General features: G+C 39.4%; 1 protein-coding gene across 1 annotated transcript in view; it reads left to right on the forward strand.

Moving 5' to 3' along the window:
* LOC122554359 (metalloprotease TIKI2-like) overlaps window positions 1-23,610 on the forward strand; it is a 422,004-nt gene that overhangs the window by 242,350 nt on the left and 156,044 nt on the right. Inside the window, exon 4 of the mRNA XM_043699245.2 lies at window positions 4,227-4,401. Coding sequence (XP_043555180.2) covers window positions 4,227-4,401 — 175 coding nt within the window. The remainder of the gene's footprint in view (window positions 1-4,226; window positions 4,402-23,610) is intronic.

The following is a 23,610-nucleotide window of genomic DNA, read 5'->3' on the forward strand; positions in this document are numbered from 1 at the left end:
TGATTGGTCAGCAACTTTTGAGGGATAGGTTTTCTGACTCCAGCATTCTTAATCCCAGAGAAGTGCCAATGGTGGCTTCATAAGTGCATTACGGACAGCCTTCCCTGATACAAATGACAAAAGACTTTCACTGAGTAATTAGCTGATGGGTAAAGCCCTTCTTCACTGGGATTACATTCTCCCTGTATGTGACAGCTACAAGCAATCTAAATAAATCAACTTATCAAATCAAATAACTGGCATTGATCCAGATATGACAAATGTATACCCTGTCCAGTCAAAGCTGTTAAGGTCTCTCCATTAATGTCTGAGTAGTTGTACTAAAATTGAGAAATCTCTTACAAGAATGATCAAGTAGCAGCTTGATGTAATCCTACATATTGATAAATCCAAAACACCACATACAAACATGGCTGCATGGTGGGCAGGTGGTGCTTGTAGAGTCAGGTAGTTGAGTTGTGAGTTTGTGTGCACTCTCCAAAGTCTCAACTTTTGCCACAATGTGTTCGTGACAAAGTCACTCAATATATTTGGTTAAAAATCACACAACACCAGGTTATAGTCCAACAGGTTTATTTGGAAGCACTAGCTTTCAGAGCACCGCTCCTTCATCAGGTGGTTGTGGAGGTTAAGATTATGCTCACAGATTTTATAGCCAAAAGAGTCCAGTGTCATGAAAATGTGATACAGTAAACAATCTTAGATGAAAACTAAAGTTAAAAATCAAATAACACCAGGTTAGAGTCCAACAGGTTTACTTAGAAGCACTAGCTTTCAAAGCACTGCTTCTTCATCCACCTGATGAAGGAGCAGCACTTCGAAAGTTAGTGATTCCAAAATAAACCTGTTGGACTATAACCTGGTGTTGTGTGATTTTTAACTTTGTCCACCCCAGTCCAACGCTGGCACCTCCAAATTTAGATTAAACCTTCATCTTTTAGAATGGAAAATGCTGGTTTCTGTTCTTTGATATGTAAATCCTGGAACTTCCTCTAAATTACATTCTCAAGTTAGCTCAACTTTTTAAACATTACATGTGAGGTCTGTCTGTGTCCCAATGCTATGTCAGACTGACCAATCCTCTCTATAGTTTTACAGACTTTTACATGGATTCATGCAGTTTTTGTGCAAAAAAAAGGTAATTCTGCAAAAATTATATGTGTGCACATGTAGGAGCGACAGATTGAGTGTGCATATGAGTGTGTGCATGTGGGTGTGAGTGCACATATATTTGGCGCCTTCTTGAATGAACCATTTCCATTTTGGTTGGACAAAGGCCAGGGACTCCCAAACTGTCGCTGGGGATGTTTGGTTTCCTCAGAGATGCTTTGAGTACACCCCTAAAGCTTTTCCATTGACCTCCCTCAGAGTTTGCTACCATAGTTGAGTTCTGAGTAGTGCAGTTGTTTCATTGTGGTGTCTGGCAACCAAATGATATTTCCTGCAGAACACAGCTGATTTGGAGTGGTTCTTGAGTTGTTGCTGACTGTGTTGGCTGAGGAGATGATACTGCTGTTCGACTGAAGCTATAGCTGGTGGTACTTCTGCAGTGCTTTGAAATGCAGGCAATAAGGTTGTCCAAATTTCTAACATCTATTGGAGCATGTGAAAGTAGACATACTGGATAGAAAACAGTGGTTCAAGAAGGTGGTATAATACCCTGTCTCAAGGACAATTAGGATAGGAACTAAGTGTCTGCCTTGCAAGTAACTCCCATATTCAATGAATTAATCAAGATTTTTGTAGAGGTTGGAGGAATGTTTACTTTCATCCCCCATCACAAATAAATTCTAGCCCAGATTGTTTCCACCCTAACCTCTGTGCACTGCACCCTGGGATTTTCTCTCCCATCTTTCTCCATCTGAGTACTGCCTGATGGTTAGTTCAATACAGCATCTGTCATCTTTATCTAGTTAAGAAATTCTAATATCTTCCACCTGTGCACACTTCCTGTCAGTACACTTGCCTTTTGCACTTTTTCCAATAATAATCCCTGTGTACACATAACAGTTGTCATAACAACTTGCATTTGTATAGTGCATTGAATAAGATAAAATTTCTAAGGCACTTCATGGGACTCCTCTAGAACAAAATTTGACACCAAATTATGAAAGGAAATATTCAAATTTGATGGTCAAATGCTTGATCAAAGAAGTTTTACAAAGCATCTTAATGACGAAAGCTGCGGATTAGTAAAGAGATTTAGGGAGTGCTCCCACAGACTTTAGAAACTTGGACAACCTACAGTCGGCACCTCACAGCACTGGAGAAGTACCACCGGCTCTACTTTCAAAAGGTCCTGGGTACCTGGGTAAACTCATCTGTGCATTGTACAATTTGGCCACCGCCTTCTCAAAAGCACCTCAGTATTTCTTTTCTGAAATTTGTGTTGAAATTAAAATTTAGTCTCTTGCCAGAAACTGTGATTTGCATGATAGTGAGCTTCAAGCTGATTGAATGAATCCGTTATCTGAATTAATATGTGTTATTGTGAATTACTAAATATTCCTGTATTCTGTGTCAGGGTGGAAACTTAGTAAGACAACAGTGCTGCAGAATGTAAAAGTAGAAGGAACGAACTGTGGATATGAAGAGTTTGGAATAGGTAGTGGGTGGGGCAATGTGATCTGCTTCTCCTTTTACTTAAGGAATCATGGAGCAGGTTTACAGTTGGTAGTAAGCAGAGGGCCAAGGTTCATTTCTTCTCTGTGGTAGGAAAATGGTTGTTCGTGGCTTTGTGGAGACTTTGCAAAATTTCTTCAAATATTGTCAAAGGGGACTTGTGGTTGTTTCTCTTAAGCTGCCTCCAAATAAACCACTTCACAAACGCATGATTTGCAGTCTACAGCACTGAAGATAGCTTCTGAGAAGGACCAACAGTACTCTGCAATGGATACAGAAGCAACAAGACAGCGGTTTTTAAATTATGTGTATAACTTGGAAGAATTTTTTTGACTCTATAGGATTGTCCATTAAAACAGATTAGGTATAACATTGATTTTGTGCAATCACCATAAAATAGGCGTTAAGTGAATCAATACATGTTCAGTAGATCTCTTGATTTTGGAGCAAGTTGCTGCAAATAAAAATTGGAACAGATATGAAACTGGTCATTCCTGAAGAAGGGCCTGTGCCCGAAACATCGAATCTCCTGTTCCCTGGATGCTGCCTGACCTGCTGTGCTGTTCCAGCAATAAAGTTTCAACTTTGATCTCCAGCATCTGCAGACCTCACTTTCTCCTCTATGAAACTGGTGGCCAAGCTATGACCTGCTTTACATGATTGCACAAAGGAAATGTTACACTGAAAAAGCAGTGTGCTGATTTTTTATGAATAAAGTATCATTGATTTTTGTCCAGCTCTAAAGGAAGAAATCTTTCCAATTATTTCTTATCTTCTATGATATCAAGGCATTCCAAAGTGCTTTTTACAACCAATAAGGTACTTCTGATGTGTAATCACTGTTGTAATGGACTCAATCATGAAAACTTCCAGACTTCCTTCGATGAAAATTTCAGGAACATTGTCCCCAGCTCTTCAGAAATCAAAAATTGCAAATTTGCCAATGATGACCACCCCACTTCCATGTATTTGCTTTTCACATTACATCGTGCTTTCATTTTTTTCTCCACTTTTTTTGTGCTTTGTTTTCTTCTGTTCCCTTCCAGTCTTTATGGCATTGCTTATTTCGAGTTCAGTATAAAAGACACCAGTTACTCTATCTCACCTTGCCAAAGTAATCATTATTCCAGAGTGAGTGACTTGAGAGTTACAGCTTTGTCTGTAGGAAAAATCACAGACAAGGCTAGTCCTGTCTTTATTGATTGACCACACAAATATATATTGCCAGAAAGAGCCAAATGTAATGCCTCAAATCATTCCAGCAGCAGAGATCCGCTAACTCAGCAAAGGAAAGAGTTAATTCTCAGATACATTACTTGATGACTGATCTTGTTGAATTTGTTGAGCCTGTATATTGGCAATCAAATAATATTTTGCTTTTTGGATAATGTGTACAAAACAGAAATAAGTCTAAAATGCAGTCAAACATTGAGTGTGTCTGGTTTATCAGTTTGATTTAACAGCTGAGTGATTATTGCACCTCAGCTCAATTTAAATAAATCTGTCTTATCTCGACAGTAAAGCATGAGAAACTGTAATCCTGTGTCAGATATATCTAGGAGCCATTCTTAAAATAATAATCACTTGGCTTGTTCTTCTCACAGATGCCTAACTTTATCAACACCACCCTCCCGCCACATGAGCAGGTGACAGCTCAGGAGATAGACAACTATTTCCGCCAGGAGTTAATCTACAAGAGGAATGAAAGAATGGGCAAAAGGGTGACAGCTCTTCTGGAGGCAAATCCAGATAAAAGCTTTTTCTTTGCATTTGGAGCAGGTATGTAGAGTGATCTATTGTCCCTCAGGGGCTTTGCCTCATCCAGATAGTATAAAGCACTTTGTCACTTTTTTTAAAGATGTATAATCAGAAATTTCTATAGAAAGCAAATCTCTTTTTATAACGATTTCTCTTGCATAACTGTGTTAAACATGGAAGCAAACTGTAATTTATTGATCGTCTTCTTATTCAGATCACTTTTAATGTACCAGAATTGTGAGCTTTTAAAGATTAATTTTCTAAAAAGGTTATAAATAAAATTTTGACCAGGAATTTTGTTTCTCACTGTTAGTTTTTGATCATATAATTGAAGCAGGTGGCGGAAGGTTTTAAGGGGAAGATCCCATGAATGCTGCACAGAAATGCTCAAAAATAGGTCAATAACTGTTGATTAATTTGAGTCATCATTCAAATTGAGTTCCTTTCTTGAAGTTGAATCATATGAAATTAAAGGAAAAAAGAAGTAAAGCTTGTCTGGCAACCTGGAATTTGGATAAGTGCTCCTGTTGAAATGATACTGTTCCTTCCCCAGTAATGGGTACAATGTGGGATTGTAGTGCAACACCTTTTCAGAAAACTTTTCCCTTGTGGATAGTCCCACGTGTGTTTATGCCACATGCAAGTGACACAATCTTCCATTTTATTATGGTTTACATAACATGTTTGCCAAACACTTTTCCGTGGAGAATTTATAGTTAAAAGACTCTCAGCTACGTCCTCTGGGAATGTTGTAATAATTAATTGTTACCTGTGGTTTGCTGCTATGTTTGACACCACTGTTGTTATTAGTGACAGTGAAGGGTGTTTCAAGGAGTTATTGTAACATCCCTCTCTGTAAAGTGAGCCAGATTGATATTACTGAGCAGGAGCATTTCTACAGAGCTCAAGATAAACCTGAATGATTTGGACATGATTTGCTGTGTATCAATATATTCACGTTGTCAATTTCCTCTTAGATCGTATTGTGTGTTTAGCTGCTACTTTTCTGTAACCCTTGCTTGGATCAGGAAACTATATTCCAAATTATAGAAGGTTTGAAATTAAACATTTTAATGAAAGATTTCCCTTTCAAGTCATTCAGCAGACAAGGATTTTCCTGTCCAATGACATGGGGAGGAAATTAAGCTTGTGATCCATTAATATTAATTAAATGTCTTTCGAAAGTAATACAAGAGATGGGAAGACAAGCAATGTGTACTTCTAACATTATTAAAAGAATGGGTACATTTGTGATAAATGTGGGATGGACATATTTTGGTAGAAAGAGTTTTGAATTGAAAGTACATTAGTTAATTTACAATACAAAGAGGGAATAAACAAAATAAAGCACTCACTCTTGCTCAGTACCACACTTATACAATGGAATCAATGCTGCTTGCTATGGATCAAGAACAATGCCTGTTGCCAGTACTGTGGAATGTGCATAATTTATTTTGTGAGGGAAAGTCAACAACTCTCTTGGAAACAGTGTGGATTGCAGCAAATTGTGTATTGGAATTTGCATTTCTATTTACCCCCATTTTCAACTGGTGTAGGAACTGTCTTAATCACATGTCTCTATAGGAGCATACAAGATTTAAGCACTCAGCTATTTGCAGGTAAGAAAATGGCAGCTGATTACTTTGGAAGTGACTATTTTTGATGAAGAGATGGGCCTACAATCCTCCAGAGATTGCAAAGGGAATTTTAAGTCACCTGCCCTCAGAAAGTAGTCTATTTGATTTATTGCTGTACTTCTGCAATATAAGCACTGTCTTGTATATTTCTAACCTGGGATGTATCATACGCATGTAATAAAATTGCTTGAGTAATCCATATTTAATTGAAATGTAGCATTGCAATCAACATTTCATAAATGAATACATCTTGAAGGCTGAAGCTGTTGCCAAAACATGTAAGTGTGGGAGGGACTCCAGATGTGAACCAACACAAATATTTATTAGGGTTTAATTCAGGGCTGTCACTTGAATTAAGGAATGTTTTACTGACTGGCACTGGGACTAAGGTTAGCATTTCCATAATTTTTTTGCAAGCTGCTGTCAGACAAGAAACTGCATTTGCCAGACATATTTTAAAATAACTTATTTGAATTATATTTTCATAAAATATTGTAACAGAGAATGTATGCTTCCTCACATTATGTTTCAGAAAAATAGGGTTGGGCATTGATTCTCTGATTTAATTCAAGTGGGTATTTTAAATCTGTTGATTCTTGAAAGCACATCAATTACTATTTCACTGAAACACAAGTCTAGCTTGCAGTAGGGGTTTGATAAATGATAACATTGAAAGAGATGGAGAAGATTAATACCCAGAAGGCACATGTTACTTAATAAAAAGAGAGACTTTGGGTTGAAAATGCGAAGATTTAAGAGGGGTAAGGGATTTTCTGATGGCATTGAAAGTTCATTTGATATTCCCTTTACATCTCAAATATCTTTTTGAAAAGGCAAGTTTTGTGCACTTTTTAAAACAAAAATAGAAATTCTAGAAGGTTGGAGACATTTGTGCAAGACACCTGGTTCTTTCTGTATGGAACATACTGTCCAAGAGAAAATGGGAAACATACTGGTTGATAGTGATATTTAACGATGGGGAAAGAGGTATGAAGCAATTTTGTTTTTCTTAGTCTGCAAAGTCAATATCTGTATCAGGATATTACTGAAAAGCTGTAGGTGACTGTTAAATTGTGCCATTAAGCGCTGGGCATGAATTCAACTGCAGCATAACTAGTAAGATGATGGTTCAACAGATTTTGTAATGAGTTTGGGGTGTCTCATCCAGAGTTATAGATGTTAAGATGAATTGTCTAGCATTTATTCGCTTGTCTGGTAGCTTATAAAATGTAAGTCACACAACCAATAATGGGGAAACTGAACATAGAACATAGAACATAGAAAAATACAGCACAGTACAGGCCCTTTGGCCCTCGATGTTGCGCCGATCCAAGCCCACCTAACCTACACTAGCCCACTATCCTCCATATGCCTATCCAATGCCCGTTTAAATGCCCATAAAGAGGGAGAGTCTACCACTGTTACTGGCAGGGCATTCCATGAACTCAAGACTCGCTGAGTAAAGAATCTACCCCTAACATCTGTCCTATACCTACCACCCCTTAATTTAAAGCTATGCCCCCTCGTAATAGCTGACTCCATACGTGGAAAAAGGTATTCTCAAGACACCTGGTTCTTTCTGTATGGAATATACTGTCCAAGAGAAAATGGGAAACATACTGGTTGATAGTGATATTTAACGATGGGGAAAGACGTATGAAGCAATTTTGTTTTTCTTAGTCTGCAAAGTCAATATCTGTATCAGGATATTACTGAAAAGCTGTAGGTGACTGTTAAATTGTGCCACTAAGTGTCTGAGAATACTTTTAATTCTCTATTATTCTTTTAATCCTTTGATATAAATGAAGACAGAGTATTAGCTTGATTCCTATTGATTCCATTCTGATGAGACCTCAATATTTGGTCAGAATGAGTATCCACAGATTGAACAATATACCCTCGATATACCAACTTGAGAATGTTGATTTTCAAGCAATTGGCCAGTCCATTCAGTACCAGCAGTTTTATGGTCCTTTATAAAAGATGTCCTTATGGATGGTTTCCCTACATACTCTCCTATCTTCAGAAGGTTAGTCCCACTTACAGACATCTATTTGTCACAATTTTGGGAGAACATTTACAGAGGAAGCTCTGTAAATTATCCAGCATTCGATTATCTGGCAAGATCGCAAGGTTTCGATCCTCGGCTAAATTATGTTATCCAGCATTCGATTATCCGGAATTCAATTAACTGAACAAAATACTGCCTCCCCGTTTCTTTTGGATAATTGAGGTTCCTCTGTGTACAATGTGGATCTTTTTCTATGCTCACCTGGGTGTAGATGCATTATTAAATATCATGTCTAGAACATGTTAATCAGACATTCACACCACATGACCTGAACCTTTAGCAAAAGGAATATCAACAGTTTGGTAGAAGGAAGCATAGCTAGGGTGAAAAATTATGTCGTTAATGGTACAGACTTGTACTTAATTGTTACAGACAGACGAGAAACAATAGGTCAGCCCCTGCCACGCCCCCCACCTCAACCTGTCCTACTGAACGAAGAGAGCGGGTTTCAAACAAAGATGTTTCAACTCCTGAGTGTTTTGAGGGTTGGAACAGGCAAATTACAAGTTTTCATAAGTTGTAAAAGTTGACTATAAACATTTATTGTTCAACACCTGAATTTACACAACTGTTCCCATGTTTTTATACTCACACACCCCCTCTCTTCTTGATGCATGTCTGCAATCCTTTGTCCCGATGAAGAATGCTACGGTAGTTTAGAAGGATATATTCACTGTTGTATTATGTTCTGAGTGGCAGATTTTCTTATGCTGCAGTCAAGATGAAATAGTGGAGCCCAAGTATTACTCCTCCAGTAAGGAGTTCAAGGCAAATCAAGTTGCTGCCTACTTGTGGCTTAAGCGCCCGTGGTCTTAGACAGGATCCTTCCCATTCAAACATTCCTGCCAGTCTGACTGAAATATGCTTTATTGAAATCCTTTTCAGGCAGCACGGTGGCACAGTGGTTAGTAATGCTGCCTCACTGCACCAGGGACCCAGATTCAATCCCAACCTTGGGTGACTGTCTGTGTGGAGTTTGTCCATTCTCCCCGTGTCTGCATGGTTTCCACCAGGTGCTCTGGTTTCTTCCCACAGTCCAAATATGTGCAGGTTAAGTGAATTAGCTATGCTGAATTGCCCATAGTGTCCAGGGATATGCAAGTTAGGTGGACTAGCCATGGGAAATACAGGGATTAGGTACGAGGTTGGGTGGGGGTGTGGGTGGAATGCTGTTCAGAGGGTTGGTTTGGACTCGATGGGCCAAATGGCCTGCACCTGCACTGAAGGGATTCTACGAAACCTTAACTCTGTCATGTGACCAGAGCAGCTCTTCTCATTGTCCTCATAAATAGTTTTTGATGGTGAGGCCAATGTCAGCGAGTGGAATGCTGACATCACTCAACCACATTCCATGTTGATAAAATAAACATTTTCACACTTGTTGTTTCTGGATTTCAAGTTTGGAGTTACAATGGCCACAACAGTACCATGAAGTCAGTCTTTTTAATTAATTTGAGAAGTGCAGTCATTATTATACGAAGGTCACTCGTATTTTAATGTCAAGAAAATTATTTTCTTGACATATCAGCAGTAAGAAGGGCCATCTGACCTCTCAACTCAATTTTGTGTTTGATTAAAGTGTCCACTTCAAGTTTGTACTTAATAGTGCATACGTATTGTCCATAAGTTAATATTACGTAAGTATGACACACTGAAGTGTTTCCCTTGAATACTGTGTGCATACAGTCTGGCGAAATACAGAAAAGGTGACAAAAAAGGAGTAAAATAATTTGTTAAAAGATATGTATCATAAAAGTCTGATTATGATTTGGGATCCTAGTTATCATCACATTACCATAGATCCTAACATCTCTATTCTCATCTAATTTTCTTATTATTCTTTTCATCATGTCTAAAGGTGCTAATTTTCTTTAGGTACAGTTTCATAAGTGTCAGCAGTTGCACTGGGTGGTCCTTGATACTATCAGATGTGTGTTATGAGAGGGTGCCCTAAATCACCCCCTTAGCCCTCGACTGATATTCCACATGTTTGTACTTTTTAAAAACAGGAAACCTGGTTGATTTCCTTCCCTCCCCCAATGGACCCTGAACACTAAATTGAATTGTAATGCTTATGAGTCACAGACACTTCCTAGACTACGCAAATTACTTTTATTACTGGCTGCAGCATCAACAGCACTGAGTTACATGGGAATACTGTTTGAAACTTCGATCATTTTTGGGAAAGCATACTTTTGTTGTCAATTGCTTCTCCTCTTTCGAACCTGACACTTAATGGGTGCAGTTACACACTTTCTGGCATGTATTCCAAATGACCGTTCCTGACCTTTTCACTGAAAGGGCGAACAGGCTATTCTATCAGGGGGTGATCACAACGAAGCATCATTCTGTCTTCACCCAATCTCCACATGTGCACCTTTTCCAGCAGGGCATACTGGCAGTGAAAATGGATGGATTTATTTTTCTGCTCTTTCTAGCTCAGTCAGATTGCTGTTGTTCTTGTGTCCTTAGAATTATGATGGCAAACGATTCATTCAAAGTCCTTTCTACTTTGAAGTGGTGACATTTCCTGACCTGACTCTGATGCTACCAGTTTGTTACTGGCTGTATTATGAACTGATTTCTCTTCTAGTCTGCTTGAGCTGGCTCAGCGAATGTGATTATTTATTGCTTTCATGGATATTGTACCATTAGAGCCCGAACTCCAAGTGCAACTGTGATGTTATTGGGTCTTCTGATTATTCATTTGCTTAATTTACATTATGCTTCTGCCCCCATTTAATTTTGTCATTGGATACTTGGCTATTGTGCATTCACTCTTATCGTGCAAGTCCTTAATATATATTGTAAGTAATTGTAGTTCCAACACAGAAACCTGAGGTACTGCACTAGTTACACGTTGCCATCCTGAAAGTATCCCTTAATTCCCACTCAGTGTCTTCTATCAGTTAGCTAATCTTCTATCCATGTCAATATACTATCTCCAACATCAAAAGCTCTTATCAAATACAGCAAACGTCTTATTAAACTAGCACATATGGGATCAGAAGTGTACTGGCTGATCAATACTCTATTGATCAAAAGATCCACATAATTAATGTAAAAATACACACTCAGTAATAGAAACATAATGCAGAGGGTATATCCATCACTATTCTACTTTATTTACAGCGTAAATAACTTAAATAATAATGCAATTTTCCTAAATAAAATTTAGCAGCAGAGAGCCTTCTCACTCGCACCCTCAACTGATTACCCAGCCATTGAGATCATGATAATACAATAAATTTACGATAATTCAGGTATATACCTTTTGCCAGTTTAGTGAGTTTTTCGGTTGAAACAAAGTTTGCTGTAATGTAAAGTGTGGTGCCTTATCAAATGCCTTCTGATAATCCAAATATATTAGACCTGTGCTTCTCCTTTATCTGTCCCACTTGTCATCGCCACAAAGAATTCTAGTAAATGTGTCAGACATGATTTCCCCTTTGTAGAGCCATGCTGACTCTTTGGTATTATTGTGTATTTCTAAATGCTCTGCTATTTAATTTTTTTATAATAGACTCTAATATTTTCCCAGTAAAAAACGTTAAGTTGATGGGCCTACAGTTAGCTGTTTTTTCTCTCCTTCCCTTTGTAAGTGAAGCTGTTAAATTGGCAATTTTCCAATCCTCTGGGACTTGTCTAGATTTTAAGGATTTTTGCAAGGTTACTGGCAGTGCATCCACTTTCTCTCTAGCTACTCCTTTCAATAACCTAGGATGTATCCCATCAGGCCCAGAGACTTATTGGTCTTTAGCCCATTAGTCTATCTGGCAGTCTAGTGATAGTTATTGAATTTATTTCCTCTCCTGCCTTTGTCCATTGATTGTTTCATACTTTTGTCATGTCATTATCATTTTCTACTGTGAAGGCTGAAGCAAAGTATTTATTCAACTCCTCTGCCATTTCCTGGTTTCCCATTATTATTTCCCCAGCCTGCCTCTTTAAGGGGCATATGTTTACTTTGGGCAATTTTGTGACAGTGATACCCAAAGATAACATGATGAAACAATGATAATATCATGAACATGTCTCTTAAAGTTTATTGACCTACTGTTTGTGGGACATAAGACAAAAGACAACAGATACAGCTCCCTTTAGTGGAAGGGTTGAGAACTAGAGAACACAGATTTTAAAAGGTTTAGAGGAAGATAATAGATGACTTGAGAAAAAAATCTCTTTTTTAACCAGGAAATACTTTGGATCTCCCCTTCCTGGGAGTGTGTCAGACAGATACAGTCTTGGCTTTCAGAAAGGAATTGGATCAACAGTTGAAGAGAAAAAGCTTGCAGGGTTACGAGGAAAGGTAGAATGAGTAGGAGTGGATCCTCCAAAGAGTCAATACTGACACGATCAGCCAAAAGGTCTTGTCCTGGGCTGCAGCTGTTCTATGATACAGTCATAAACAAATTCTTTCCTTACTGTTGCTGTAAACAATGATACATGGATAGTGACAGCAATGTTTTGGTGCATGTTTTCAATCTTACTCAAAAATATTCCATACGTTCACTGTTAGAAAGTGGTTTTAATTTTGGTGCTTCCTGTTTGTTAACAGCACTTTTAATGCTTATTTATCTTCCTAAATACTTAAAAGGTAAATATTTCAACACCTAATTGACTTAATTACTATGATCCATCTGTGTTTATTAGGTTAGGCTAAACAGCTATTAACAAGCAGCCTTAATGCTATAAATAGTGCATCAAGTACGTGAGTAATTATATTTTTGTGTATAAAGACTGTATGTGTTAACAGACCAAATTATTTTTAATGACTTTCTGATTGGTATTATGCTTTTGTTTGTTGCTTAATGGTTAAACCTTTCTGTATCCACTAGGATTACAGGGGGAAAAAATGAAAACAAACGATAATAACACACTACCTGAGGAAAATGTCAGTTCTCCTTTTGAGCCTGGAAGCTTTGTCACTTAACAGTCATATGTTCTGCACAAAGTAGAAAAGGAGGATATTTTAAATTTGTGTTTGACACTAAGTCCTGTTTTGGAAGAATATTTATTTGCCACTTTTCTAATTTTACATTGAGGCTGGAATTCAATGAGTGTGTTTTTATATACCTTTCTACAATAACTCAAACAATATAATAAGTCTTGAGTGCCTCCTCACGTATACCAGACTACAACCACCCAGTGAAAAAAGGGACCTTAGCTCCTTTGTGCAAAGGATTATGGTCAACAGAGAGAGACAGGAGTGGCGCAATGGCAATATTGTACGGAGAGACATAGAACACATAGCCATCATCTTTTCCTGCTTTAATTTTATTAATGCGATTGGGAAGACCAAAAGTGCTGCACTTTGTGAGATGAAGCGTTAAGGAAACATATATAATGGCAGGATTGATGTCCAGAGGGGGAACAGTATTGATGTCCAGAGGGATCTTGGGGTTCAAGTCCATAGCTCCCTGAAAGTGGCCACACAAGTAGATAGGGTGATAAAGAAAGCATATAGCATGCATGCCTTTATTGGTCAAGGCATTAAATACAAGAGTCAGGATGTCACGTTGCAGCTTTATAAGACTTTGATTAAGCTGCACTTAGAATTGTGTTCAGTTTTGGTTTCCACATTACAAGATGATTGTAAAGGCTTTGAAGAGGATGCAAAAGAGGTTCACCAGGATGCTGCCTTGATTAGAGGGCAGGAGTTATAAGGAGAGGCTAGAAAAACTAGGGTTGTTTTCTCAGGAGTGAAGGAGGCTTAGGGAAACTTGATAGAAACCTATCAAATTATGTGATGCATACATAGGGCTGACAGTCAGAATCTTTCTCCCAGAGTTGAAATGTCTAAAATTAAGGGGCATGCATTTAAGGTGAGAAGGGGCAAGTTCAAAGCAGATGTGAGGTTCATGACTTTTACACAGAGAGTGGTAGGAGTCTGGAACATGCTACCGGGGTAGTGATGGAGGCAGATATGATAGGATGTTTAAGAGGCTTTCAGATAAACAGATGAGCATGCAAGAGATGGAGGGATATGGAACAAGGGCAAGCAGAAGGGATTAGTTTAATTTGGCATCGTGTTCAGCATAACGTTGTGGGCTAACTGACCTGTTCTATAATTTTTTCAGGTTTTTTTTGTTTTTGAAGCTGACAAAGTGCTAATCCCTGATCTTGATAGAGGTTTAAAGTTCACCTTTTGATTTTATAGAGTACGGTGCCATTAACGCCCTGTGACTAGCAGCTCTTTCCCAGCATTCTTCATCAGCATGCTTTCTTCGACATCACTTGTCCCGTTTTTGTTTCTATAACATAATTTCTCAATTTGTGTAATCAATGATATAAAGAGATCATCCCAGGGATAACACCTTAAAAGAAGATGTTATTTTAACTTTACTGAAGGTTCACAGCTTTCCTTTAAATAAATCAATAATTTATGTTAATATGGTGTATCTTTTGTAATAGGTCCTGAAAAACTACATGGGAATGCATCAGAACAGAATTTGACATAGGATATATAAGGGCAGATGACCAAAGTGTAATTAGCAAGTTAAGTTGTAAAGAGGAAAGTAGAGAAAAGGGATATTTAGGGAGGAAATTCAATAACTTAGAGCCCAGATAGTAGAAGGAAAGGTTTTTGTGGTACAGTGACTATCTCTGAACCAGGAGACCCATGTGCATGTTCCATCTTCTTTAGGGGTGTGTCATAACACTTCTAATCAGGTGGATCAAAAATATGTGATCACCTTAGAGAATGTTTAAGAGGCTAGAATTGAGGAGCACTGATTGCTTAGAAGATTGTGGGACTGGAAGTGATGACAGAAATAGGGAAGGATGAAGCCATGAAAAGAGTTAAAAACTAAGATGAAAATTCCATCATCAAGTCACTGCTTAAATGAGAGCAAAAACAGTTCACCAAACACAGGAGTGATTTCGTGAACACTGCTTGATATTGCGACACAAGCAGCAGAGTTTTCACTGACTGTAAATTTATGGCAGACAGAATGTGGGAGATTAACCAGGAATGCATTGACATAGTCATGTCTAGAGGTTACAAAAGCATGAGTGAGGGTTTCAGAAGCAGAGAAAGTGAGGTAATGGGCAGAGTCTTTGCAGACTAATCACTGTATATTCACTGCACCTACTCAATAACTGAGAGTTTTCCAGTTGAAGAAAAATGTTTTCCCACCTAATAAGTTTTGCAGCTATTACTAATAGACATTACGGAACCATCAAAGGGAACTGAAATATTGGACTGTGCTCTTTTGTTTTTTAATGTACTGGGGTGATTATTCACTCAGGCAGCAGAGTAGTTAACTGTAGTCAGTCAATTACCCTGGAAGGAAATGTTTTTCTTAAATTAAAGGAAAATACAGTAATTCCACCAGAAATGTTTTATCTGATTGATGATCACTTACAAACAAACTGTCTGCTATTATAATACTTCTAAAGTGAAAATGTCTGCATTTGTATCAGATACATAAAGTGGGGATGGCACTTAGAGCAATGAGATTTTGTCAATCCAAGTTACATGGTCCCTCCCACATGGTTGTGTGATTAGACGAACATGGGGAAGGCTGTGTACATAGAGTATTGTTCACCCATATCAAAATATCAGTTACATTTTAAGATTTAATGCAGCTCACTGGATGGCCTACTCTGCAAATGTTAAAATGATGTTAATATTAAGTCCCAACAATTAAAAAAAATTGTTTGTCAAATTTACCAGTTGTATCTTTCAAGCAATTGGATTCCTTACGAAGTGGTACTTCATAAAGGTCTAGTGCGGTAAAGGTTGGTAATTGATCACTGAAGTGTGAGCTTTGTTGAAAGCACACATGTCACAATCTCACTGACAAGAAAAGGCTTGGCTATGATGCCCCTTGTGGTTGAATGGAATTATAAAAATCATCCGGTATAAAAGAGGCCCTTCGGCCCATCGAGTCTGCACTGACAAATAATTACTCTAACTTACATGAATTCCACTTTCCAGCACTGTCACAATGCTTTATATGTTATAACATTGCAAGCTATGCCTTGATTGTACCTTGGGTTCATGTCACATTACAGGTGATCACCATTGCACTACACGCACACACACAGATATTCCTACACACACACACACTCTCACATGCACACGACACAGATACACACAGACGCGCACACAGACACACCACACACACCCTTATAGACACACATACTCCCACACACGCACCCCCTCACAGACTTAAGACACTCTGCACTCACTACACACACACACACACTTTCTCACACTCACAACCCCCACCCCAGACAGACACACACACAGACAGACAAAGACCCACATGCACACATGGTGGTGAATTTTTTTGGTACTTTCAGAGTTACATTGCACTTTGCTCAAAAACCACATAGATTCATGTCGAACTCTGAGCTCAAAAACTGCATGAATTTATGTAAAACTCTGTTATTTCACTTTTTAGATTGGAATCAATCTAAACATCAGGTCATAGACAGAGAACACAGGGGGCTAACACCTTCAACATATTGTCTAGCTATCACCATTGTTAACAGCTAACCCGAGAATGCAACTTTAAAAAAAAGGGTTTTGTGATTTACACATGAAAGAAGTGAAACTATCACTGTATTCTAACAGATGAAAGGCTTAACAGACAATCAATTCTTCAATGTATAATTTCAGTTACATCACACTGCAAATTTTTGCTATAAATTCTGTGTTACGATCGAGCCCTCCACAATCACCTGATGAAGGAGCGTTGCTCCAAAAGCTAGTGTGCTTCCAATTAAACCTGTTGGACTATAACCTGGTGTTGTGTGATTTTTAACTTTGTACACCCCAGTCCAACACCGGCATCTCCGAATCTTGATTGTTTAAAGTTCTGAGATTTCCCACCTTAACAGTCCTACCAGGAAGTGCACTCAAAACCCCCATTACCCGCTGTGTGAATAATGTTTTCCTCGAATTCCCTGTAAGCCTCCTACCTTTCATGTTAAAATTATGCCCCTTGTCATTGAGCCTTCAACCAAAGGGACCAGCTCCTTCTTATCCACCAATCATAATCTTATCTACAGGGCGGCATGGTGGCACAGTGGTTAGCACTGCTGCCCCACAGCGCCAAGGTCCCAGGTTTGATTACAGTCTCTGGCGACTGTCTGTGTGGAGTTTGCACATTCTCCTCGTGTCTGTGTGGGTTTCCTCTGGGTGGTCCAGTTTCCTCCCACAGTCCAAAGATGTGCAGGTCAGGTGAATTGGCCATGTTAAATTGTCCATAGTGTGAGGTGCATTAGTCAGAGGGAAGTGGGTCTGGGTGGGTTACTCTTCGGAGGGTCGGTGTGGACTGGTTTGGTCCTCTGTCTGCTGTAAGGAATACAACCCGAGCGAATCCAGTCTCCCCTTCACAGCTAAACTGCTCCATCCAGGCAAATTCGGATGAATCTCCTCTACACCCCCTCCAGTGCAATCATAACCTATGTGACCAGAACTGCTCTCAGTACTCCAACTGTGTCCTCACCAAAGACCTGCACAGCTCCACTATAACCTCCCTGCTCTTAAAAGCTATGCCTTGATTGATAAAGGCAAGTTAAGAGTGGTGCTGGAAAAGCACAGCAGGTCAGGTAGCATCCAAGGAGCAGGAGAATCGACGTTTTGAGCATAAGCCTTTCATCAGCCCTTCCCCCACCCCCCCGATAAAGGCAAGTCTACCACATATCTTTTCAACTACCCTATTAAACACTCCTGCCACCTTAAGGGATCTGTGAACAAGTATCCCAAGATCCCTCTGTTCCTCTGAGCTTCCTACTCTCCTGCTACTCATTGTGTACTCCCTTGTCTTGTTACTTCTTTCAAAGTGCATCACCTCACATGTATCTGGGTTAAATTGCATCTGGCACCAATTTGACCATCTAACATTTGTATGTATCATGAACAATAAGAGACTTAGAACTAATCCCTGTGGTACGCTACTGGACACCAGCCTGCAGTCACATAACCAGTCCTCTGTGCCATGTTACTTTGGATCCCATGTTACGAAGTTCATCAATCTTCTATGTATAACCCTGTCAAAGACTTTGCTGAAATTCACTACCCTTATTTACACACCTGGCCACCACCTCAAACAAATTAATATAATTTGTTAGGCAGGACCTACCTATGGCAAAACCATGCTGACTGTCCCTGATCAAACCTTGCCTCTTTAAGCAGAGATTGATTTTCTCCTTTAGAATTTTGCCTAAAAATTTTCCAGTAAACTGATGTGAGACACACTGAACTGTAACTTTGGTTTATATCAACCGCCCTTCTTGAAAAGTCGGACTCCATTAGGTGCCCTCCAGTCTTCTGACACCTCCCCCGTGGCCCGAAAGGAATTACTGTAAAAATTTGGGTCAGAGCACCTGTAACTTCCTCCCTCGTCTCACACAGCAGCCTGGGATACAACTCATTTGGAACTGGGTATTTGTCCACTTTTAAGTCAAAACCGCCAATATCTTTTCACTCCCTGTGTCATACTGCTCAAGAACCTCTCAGTCCCTATTCCTGAATTCTGTACTGACATCTTTCTTCCTTGCAAATGAGACTAGAAGTGAAGTGCTCATTGAACACTCGACTAATGTCCTCCAGCTCCACGCACAGATAGCTCCATCAGTCCCTAACAGGCCCTACTGTTTTTGTGGTTATCCTCTTTCCCTTGATATCCTGGGATCTCCTTAGGACTGTCCCTAATCTTACCCCACCATGTTGGTTTCATGCTCTCTCTTTGCCCTCCTTAATTAGTTTCTTAAATTTCCCCTCTGCTCATTGCATTCTCCAATAGACCCTCCATTGATTTGTTCCCTTTGTTCCTCTCTTTTTCATCTTAACCAATCCTGAATATTCCTAGACATCCAGGATTCTCTGGGCTTGTTGCTGTTACGTTTCACCCTAAAGGGAACAATGTTAGACCACTACTCTTGCCAGTTTCCATTTTTAATAGTATACCAATCGTTAGGGTTAAAGCTTAAAAGTGGACATGACTTTACAGAGTGTTCACTGAATCCAAGTGATTCTCACTGATTCATGAAAACATTATGTTCACAAGAGCAGGGAAGGTGGAATCCTATTGACAGAAAAAGATACAATGAGAAAACAAAAAACTTGCAGCAACTTATTCTTTCACTCAAGTTCAGAACCTTGTATCACTAAGATGATCTATTTTTAAAAAACGGGTGTAATCTGCACAATTCTACTTGTGTGGCACTAGCAGTCTTTGAGAGTTGAGCTGATTGTTGTTGAAAACTGATTGTCTCAGACATTGTAACCACAATGATAACTTATCTGGGTTTGCACTCTTATGTTTTGTTCCAAGTTTGCAAAAGAGTTGCAAATATGCATTGCTGCATATTTGTCATTTAACTCATTCATCAGATATCCTGGAATGGCGAATGAAGTTTCAAGAAGAAACGGAAATATATTTTGCTGAAAATCAACTTTGTATAAATGAGGAATCAAACCAATATAGCCAAAACCATGTACACCCTATCAGTTTTCCTATTTCTGAACCAGATGAGCTAACCCACCCAAGCCAGTGGCACCTGCGGTTCTCTGGCATTAAGTATCCTAATCACCCAGCAGAACTATTACCGTGCTCCTGTACTGGTCAGGTGTAGCACACTGTACACTGGGACTGTGTTCTGTTATTGGCACACTGCGGTTTCTAAAGCATTGTGCCTTAAGAGTGTATTACAGCAGCCAAATTGTGAATGTAGATGGCATAATATTTAAGGAGCTAGTTTTAATATGGCAAGAATAATCCTTGCCCTTACTAAAACTTATTCACGAAGCACAAGAGGCAGGACTTTTTGCTCACCTCACTGTCCATGGCAGAGTCAGTGGTACTATTTGAAATGGTGAACTCACATTGCATTTTCTGCCATCTTTGCCTCAACCAAGCGTAGATACTTTCAGTCAACCCAATTCAGAAATGTTATCATACACTTCTGGAGCAAGTGGGACTTGAACCCAGGTCTCCTGGCTCAGAGATAGGGTCACTAGCACTGGACCACAACCACCCTCACAACCAGCCTGTTTACTTACAGTTACCATTGGTCTGCAAGCATTGAGCTTTGCCTTAATACCACAAAGTATTTAAAGGCTCAGTACAGTTCTAAAATCAAGTTTGGTATAGTTTATTGGCAATTCCACATAAACGGATTATAACAATTTATTGAGCTGGAAAACATTTTGATCATCAAGGACTGTAATGATGTGCAGGTGGCAGTATCCTGTCTGCCTAGCTGCAACAATGAGCTCCTCGGCTCATGTGGTAGCACCCACGAAGCAGCTGCACAAAACAAAAATGATGCAGGTGATTTCTACAAACATCTAGGTGACTGGTCATTTTGGCAGAGTTTGTCACATTACATATCTCATTGTGTACAATCTCAGTGACATACCCTCAATACGTAATGTTTATATCAATCAGAGGTACCCGCATCCTTCCAGAAGAAAATGCCAATCTTTTGTTATCGTGCACAACTATCCGTATAGGTAAATTGTCTTCAAAAATCATTCATACAATACTCACAGAACAAAACAAAGGACAGGGGAGGAACAGAAAATGAATAAATTCCACAAAAAAAGGAGGAGACTTTGGACAAATAGTGTGTTCAGAAAAGTATTATCCCCACACTAAGTTTTGCTTAAATTAATTTGTAAATCAAAATCGCCATGGATCATGCAGTTAATCAATGCTTCAAGAAGTGATTTCTTTTCAAAAGTGAATATTGCTTTAAATGTATTCCCTCTTGTGCTTGACTGGTAACTTAGTAAACTTTGACTAATGTAGCTAAAAATGTTTATCACAAAAAGTAAACATTCTTTAATCCATGTTAAACATTTTAACACATGAAATGTAGCAAGATCAGTTTTACACTCAGATGAGTGAACACTAATGAGCTTTGTTGCACATAACAATATACAAGAGATGGCTCTGGTTACATAGGATCTGATGTGACTGTAACACAGTGCCTTGCACATATGCTCTGTAGCTATTCCTAAAGTAAAGTTATTGTTAACCCTTAACTCCCCCAAGTACTGTTGTGGTACCCTATTTACTTATTAATATTTAACTTCATGGCTGGATTCTTATAGTAGCTAGGTGGCTATTGAGAGATTAGTGGCAGAATGAGAAGCCTGGCAATGCCAATCTTGATGTCAAGGATATCTCATTTCCTCTTTTAGTCGATTTGTTCAGATATATTCAGGCGCACTTAAGGGGCAGGTGAAACTTGAACCCAGATCTTTGAAGTCTAAAGGTAAGGATAGCAATACTGCACCATAGTCACATAAATGTTCATCATCTACTTTGTTTGGTGACTTTGGTAAGTTAGAATGCTGAATGTCAATGAGGCAAGTTCGGCCTTCAACATGTTTCTTTGGAATCGGTAACATGCACCCCACCAATATTAGCATCCGGTATGTGCTAGCCTTGAAGAATTGTCATGGTACATCTCCAGTTTACTTACAGGATACTTTGGCACCTCAATGCTGCACCAGTACCTATAATTGTAAAGCTGCAGTCAGAACACTATCCACTTGCACTCAAACCTGCTCATGGACTGAACCAGGCTGTATCTCTGGGTTCATCACTTGCTGTCACAATGTACAATCACCCAGTCAACTGGAGGCTTACAACATCCTTGCCTTGCCTTGCCTTCTTGTGCTATGTTTCCTTAGCCAGAGTTAAAAGTCTTATATTAGTTCTCTTTAACCCCACAATTTAGTACAAATATAAAACCAGGATACTTATCACAATTGACAGCAGGCTTCAGTCATGTCAAGGGGCCTGGTTTTCAATAAGGAGTCCTGTCACAATAAGTCAAGGGCAGCCTCCAATATCAGTTCAGGAGCTTGGAAATGGTCACTCAAAGCATCAGAGTCAAGATGCTTTCCTTAAAGGAACTGAATGTCAGCAGCTCATCACTTATCTTGAGTCTTTCTTCCTTACTTGTGGCTGCTTCTTGTCTTTTTTTTAATAGAATCTCCACAGTGTGGAACAGGCCACTCAACCCAACAAGTTCACACCAACTGTCCGAAAAGCATCCCACCCAGATGCACACACCCCAACCCCCCATGCCACCCCACTCTTTATATCAGAGAACCAGGTATTTAGGGCAGTAAAAATGGTTGGAGCAGCTGTGACTGTTGGGTCAGGTGGGTAGATGTCCCAAATGAGTGAGTAGGCAGATCAGAGAACATATGGGGGTTAGGATGAGTGACGTTGAGTGGAGGGAGATGGTGCTATCATTAATGAGAATGTTAGAGCATGATTTTGGTGGAAGTTGGGTGCAGTAATAGAGAGAGAGAGAGTGTGAGATAGCAGAGGGAAAACATACACTGGCAGAGTGGTGAAAGCCATTGACCTTCTTCCTGCAGTGCTGGACAGTCCTTAAGAAAGCTGAGACTGACTGAACCGGCTGGTATCTTTGGACCAGGATGATGGGGTCTGGTGTTATAGTCTCCACTACTGGTCCTGGAGAGGACGAAGTTCCATCTCTGCACCATTCCACCCAGCAGAACGTGCAGGCCCTTTGACTGGATAGCATGATGCTAATATTGCCCTGTTTGCCATGGCTACAGCAAATGTCAGGGCCTGTGCAGAGCAGTTGCAAACTGACAGCTGCAGAAAGGCCTTTTAAAAATGACATGCACTCAACAGATGCTGATGAATTCTTGTTCTGGAAATAGCGCAAGATGGGGCCAGGTCTTGACATGATGGGTGCCTGAGGGATGGGATAGATAGTTAATGTGACTGGCTTGGTAAGGTACAGCAAGTAAAGCTCTACACCTTGTGGCAGAAATCCCTTCAGAAAAACTCAATGCAACTGGACTTAACCAAAAGAAGCATATGATTCAGCCTATTAGTACCACTTCCTCCCCAGCCTCCCTTGACCAAGTCACTTTCATTTGAGAAACCAATCTCCAACTATATTCTCAACCCTCTTGGCAGACATATATTACATATATTCTCCCTAATCTTAGAAGACATTCGTTTTGGTGGCAAGGATGGCAGCTTCTCATGATAGCTGGTTCCTGGGCTTACAACTATAAAGGCCAAACAAGGGACAACTGTTTGCTGAAGTATTCCTTTAATACTCAAACTATCATAACTCCTATCTTTGGCACATTTAGAGACAAGAATATATCTAGTCGGTGAAAAGAAGAATGAAGAGTAGTCAAATGATATTTCTGCTGGTGAGGAAATGAGGACTTCATTACTTTTCTAATGGGAGGAATTTCACTTTCTGTAGGGGATGGTATCAATTCTGTTTCACCATGACACCATTTCTCAGTCGGCAAGAAGGTCTCCAAAATGCCATCGGAAAGCAGCAACGTACCATCATCAACAAGGACATGAACTTCTGGACCAGATCCATAAGAAGGTCCTGTGTAGCACTGTGTTCTGCAGGCTGAATGGAAAATTGGGCGAAAGCAGATGGTCCAGAGTTAATCACCTGCTTGCTTGTCATAATTTCAAGCAAATGTTTGAGCCAGTAAGATGATGTGTGCTTAAGTTCTATATTGTCATTCCTATTTTA

This window comes from Chiloscyllium plagiosum, unplaced genomic scaffold (genome assembly GCF_037043375.1).
Source record: "Chiloscyllium plagiosum isolate Xiang-an unplaced genomic scaffold, Cpla_swu_hap1 HiC_scaffold_9, whole genome shotgun sequence".
Lineage (NCBI taxonomy): Eukaryota > Metazoa > Chordata > Chondrichthyes > Orectolobiformes > Hemiscylliidae > Chiloscyllium > Chiloscyllium plagiosum.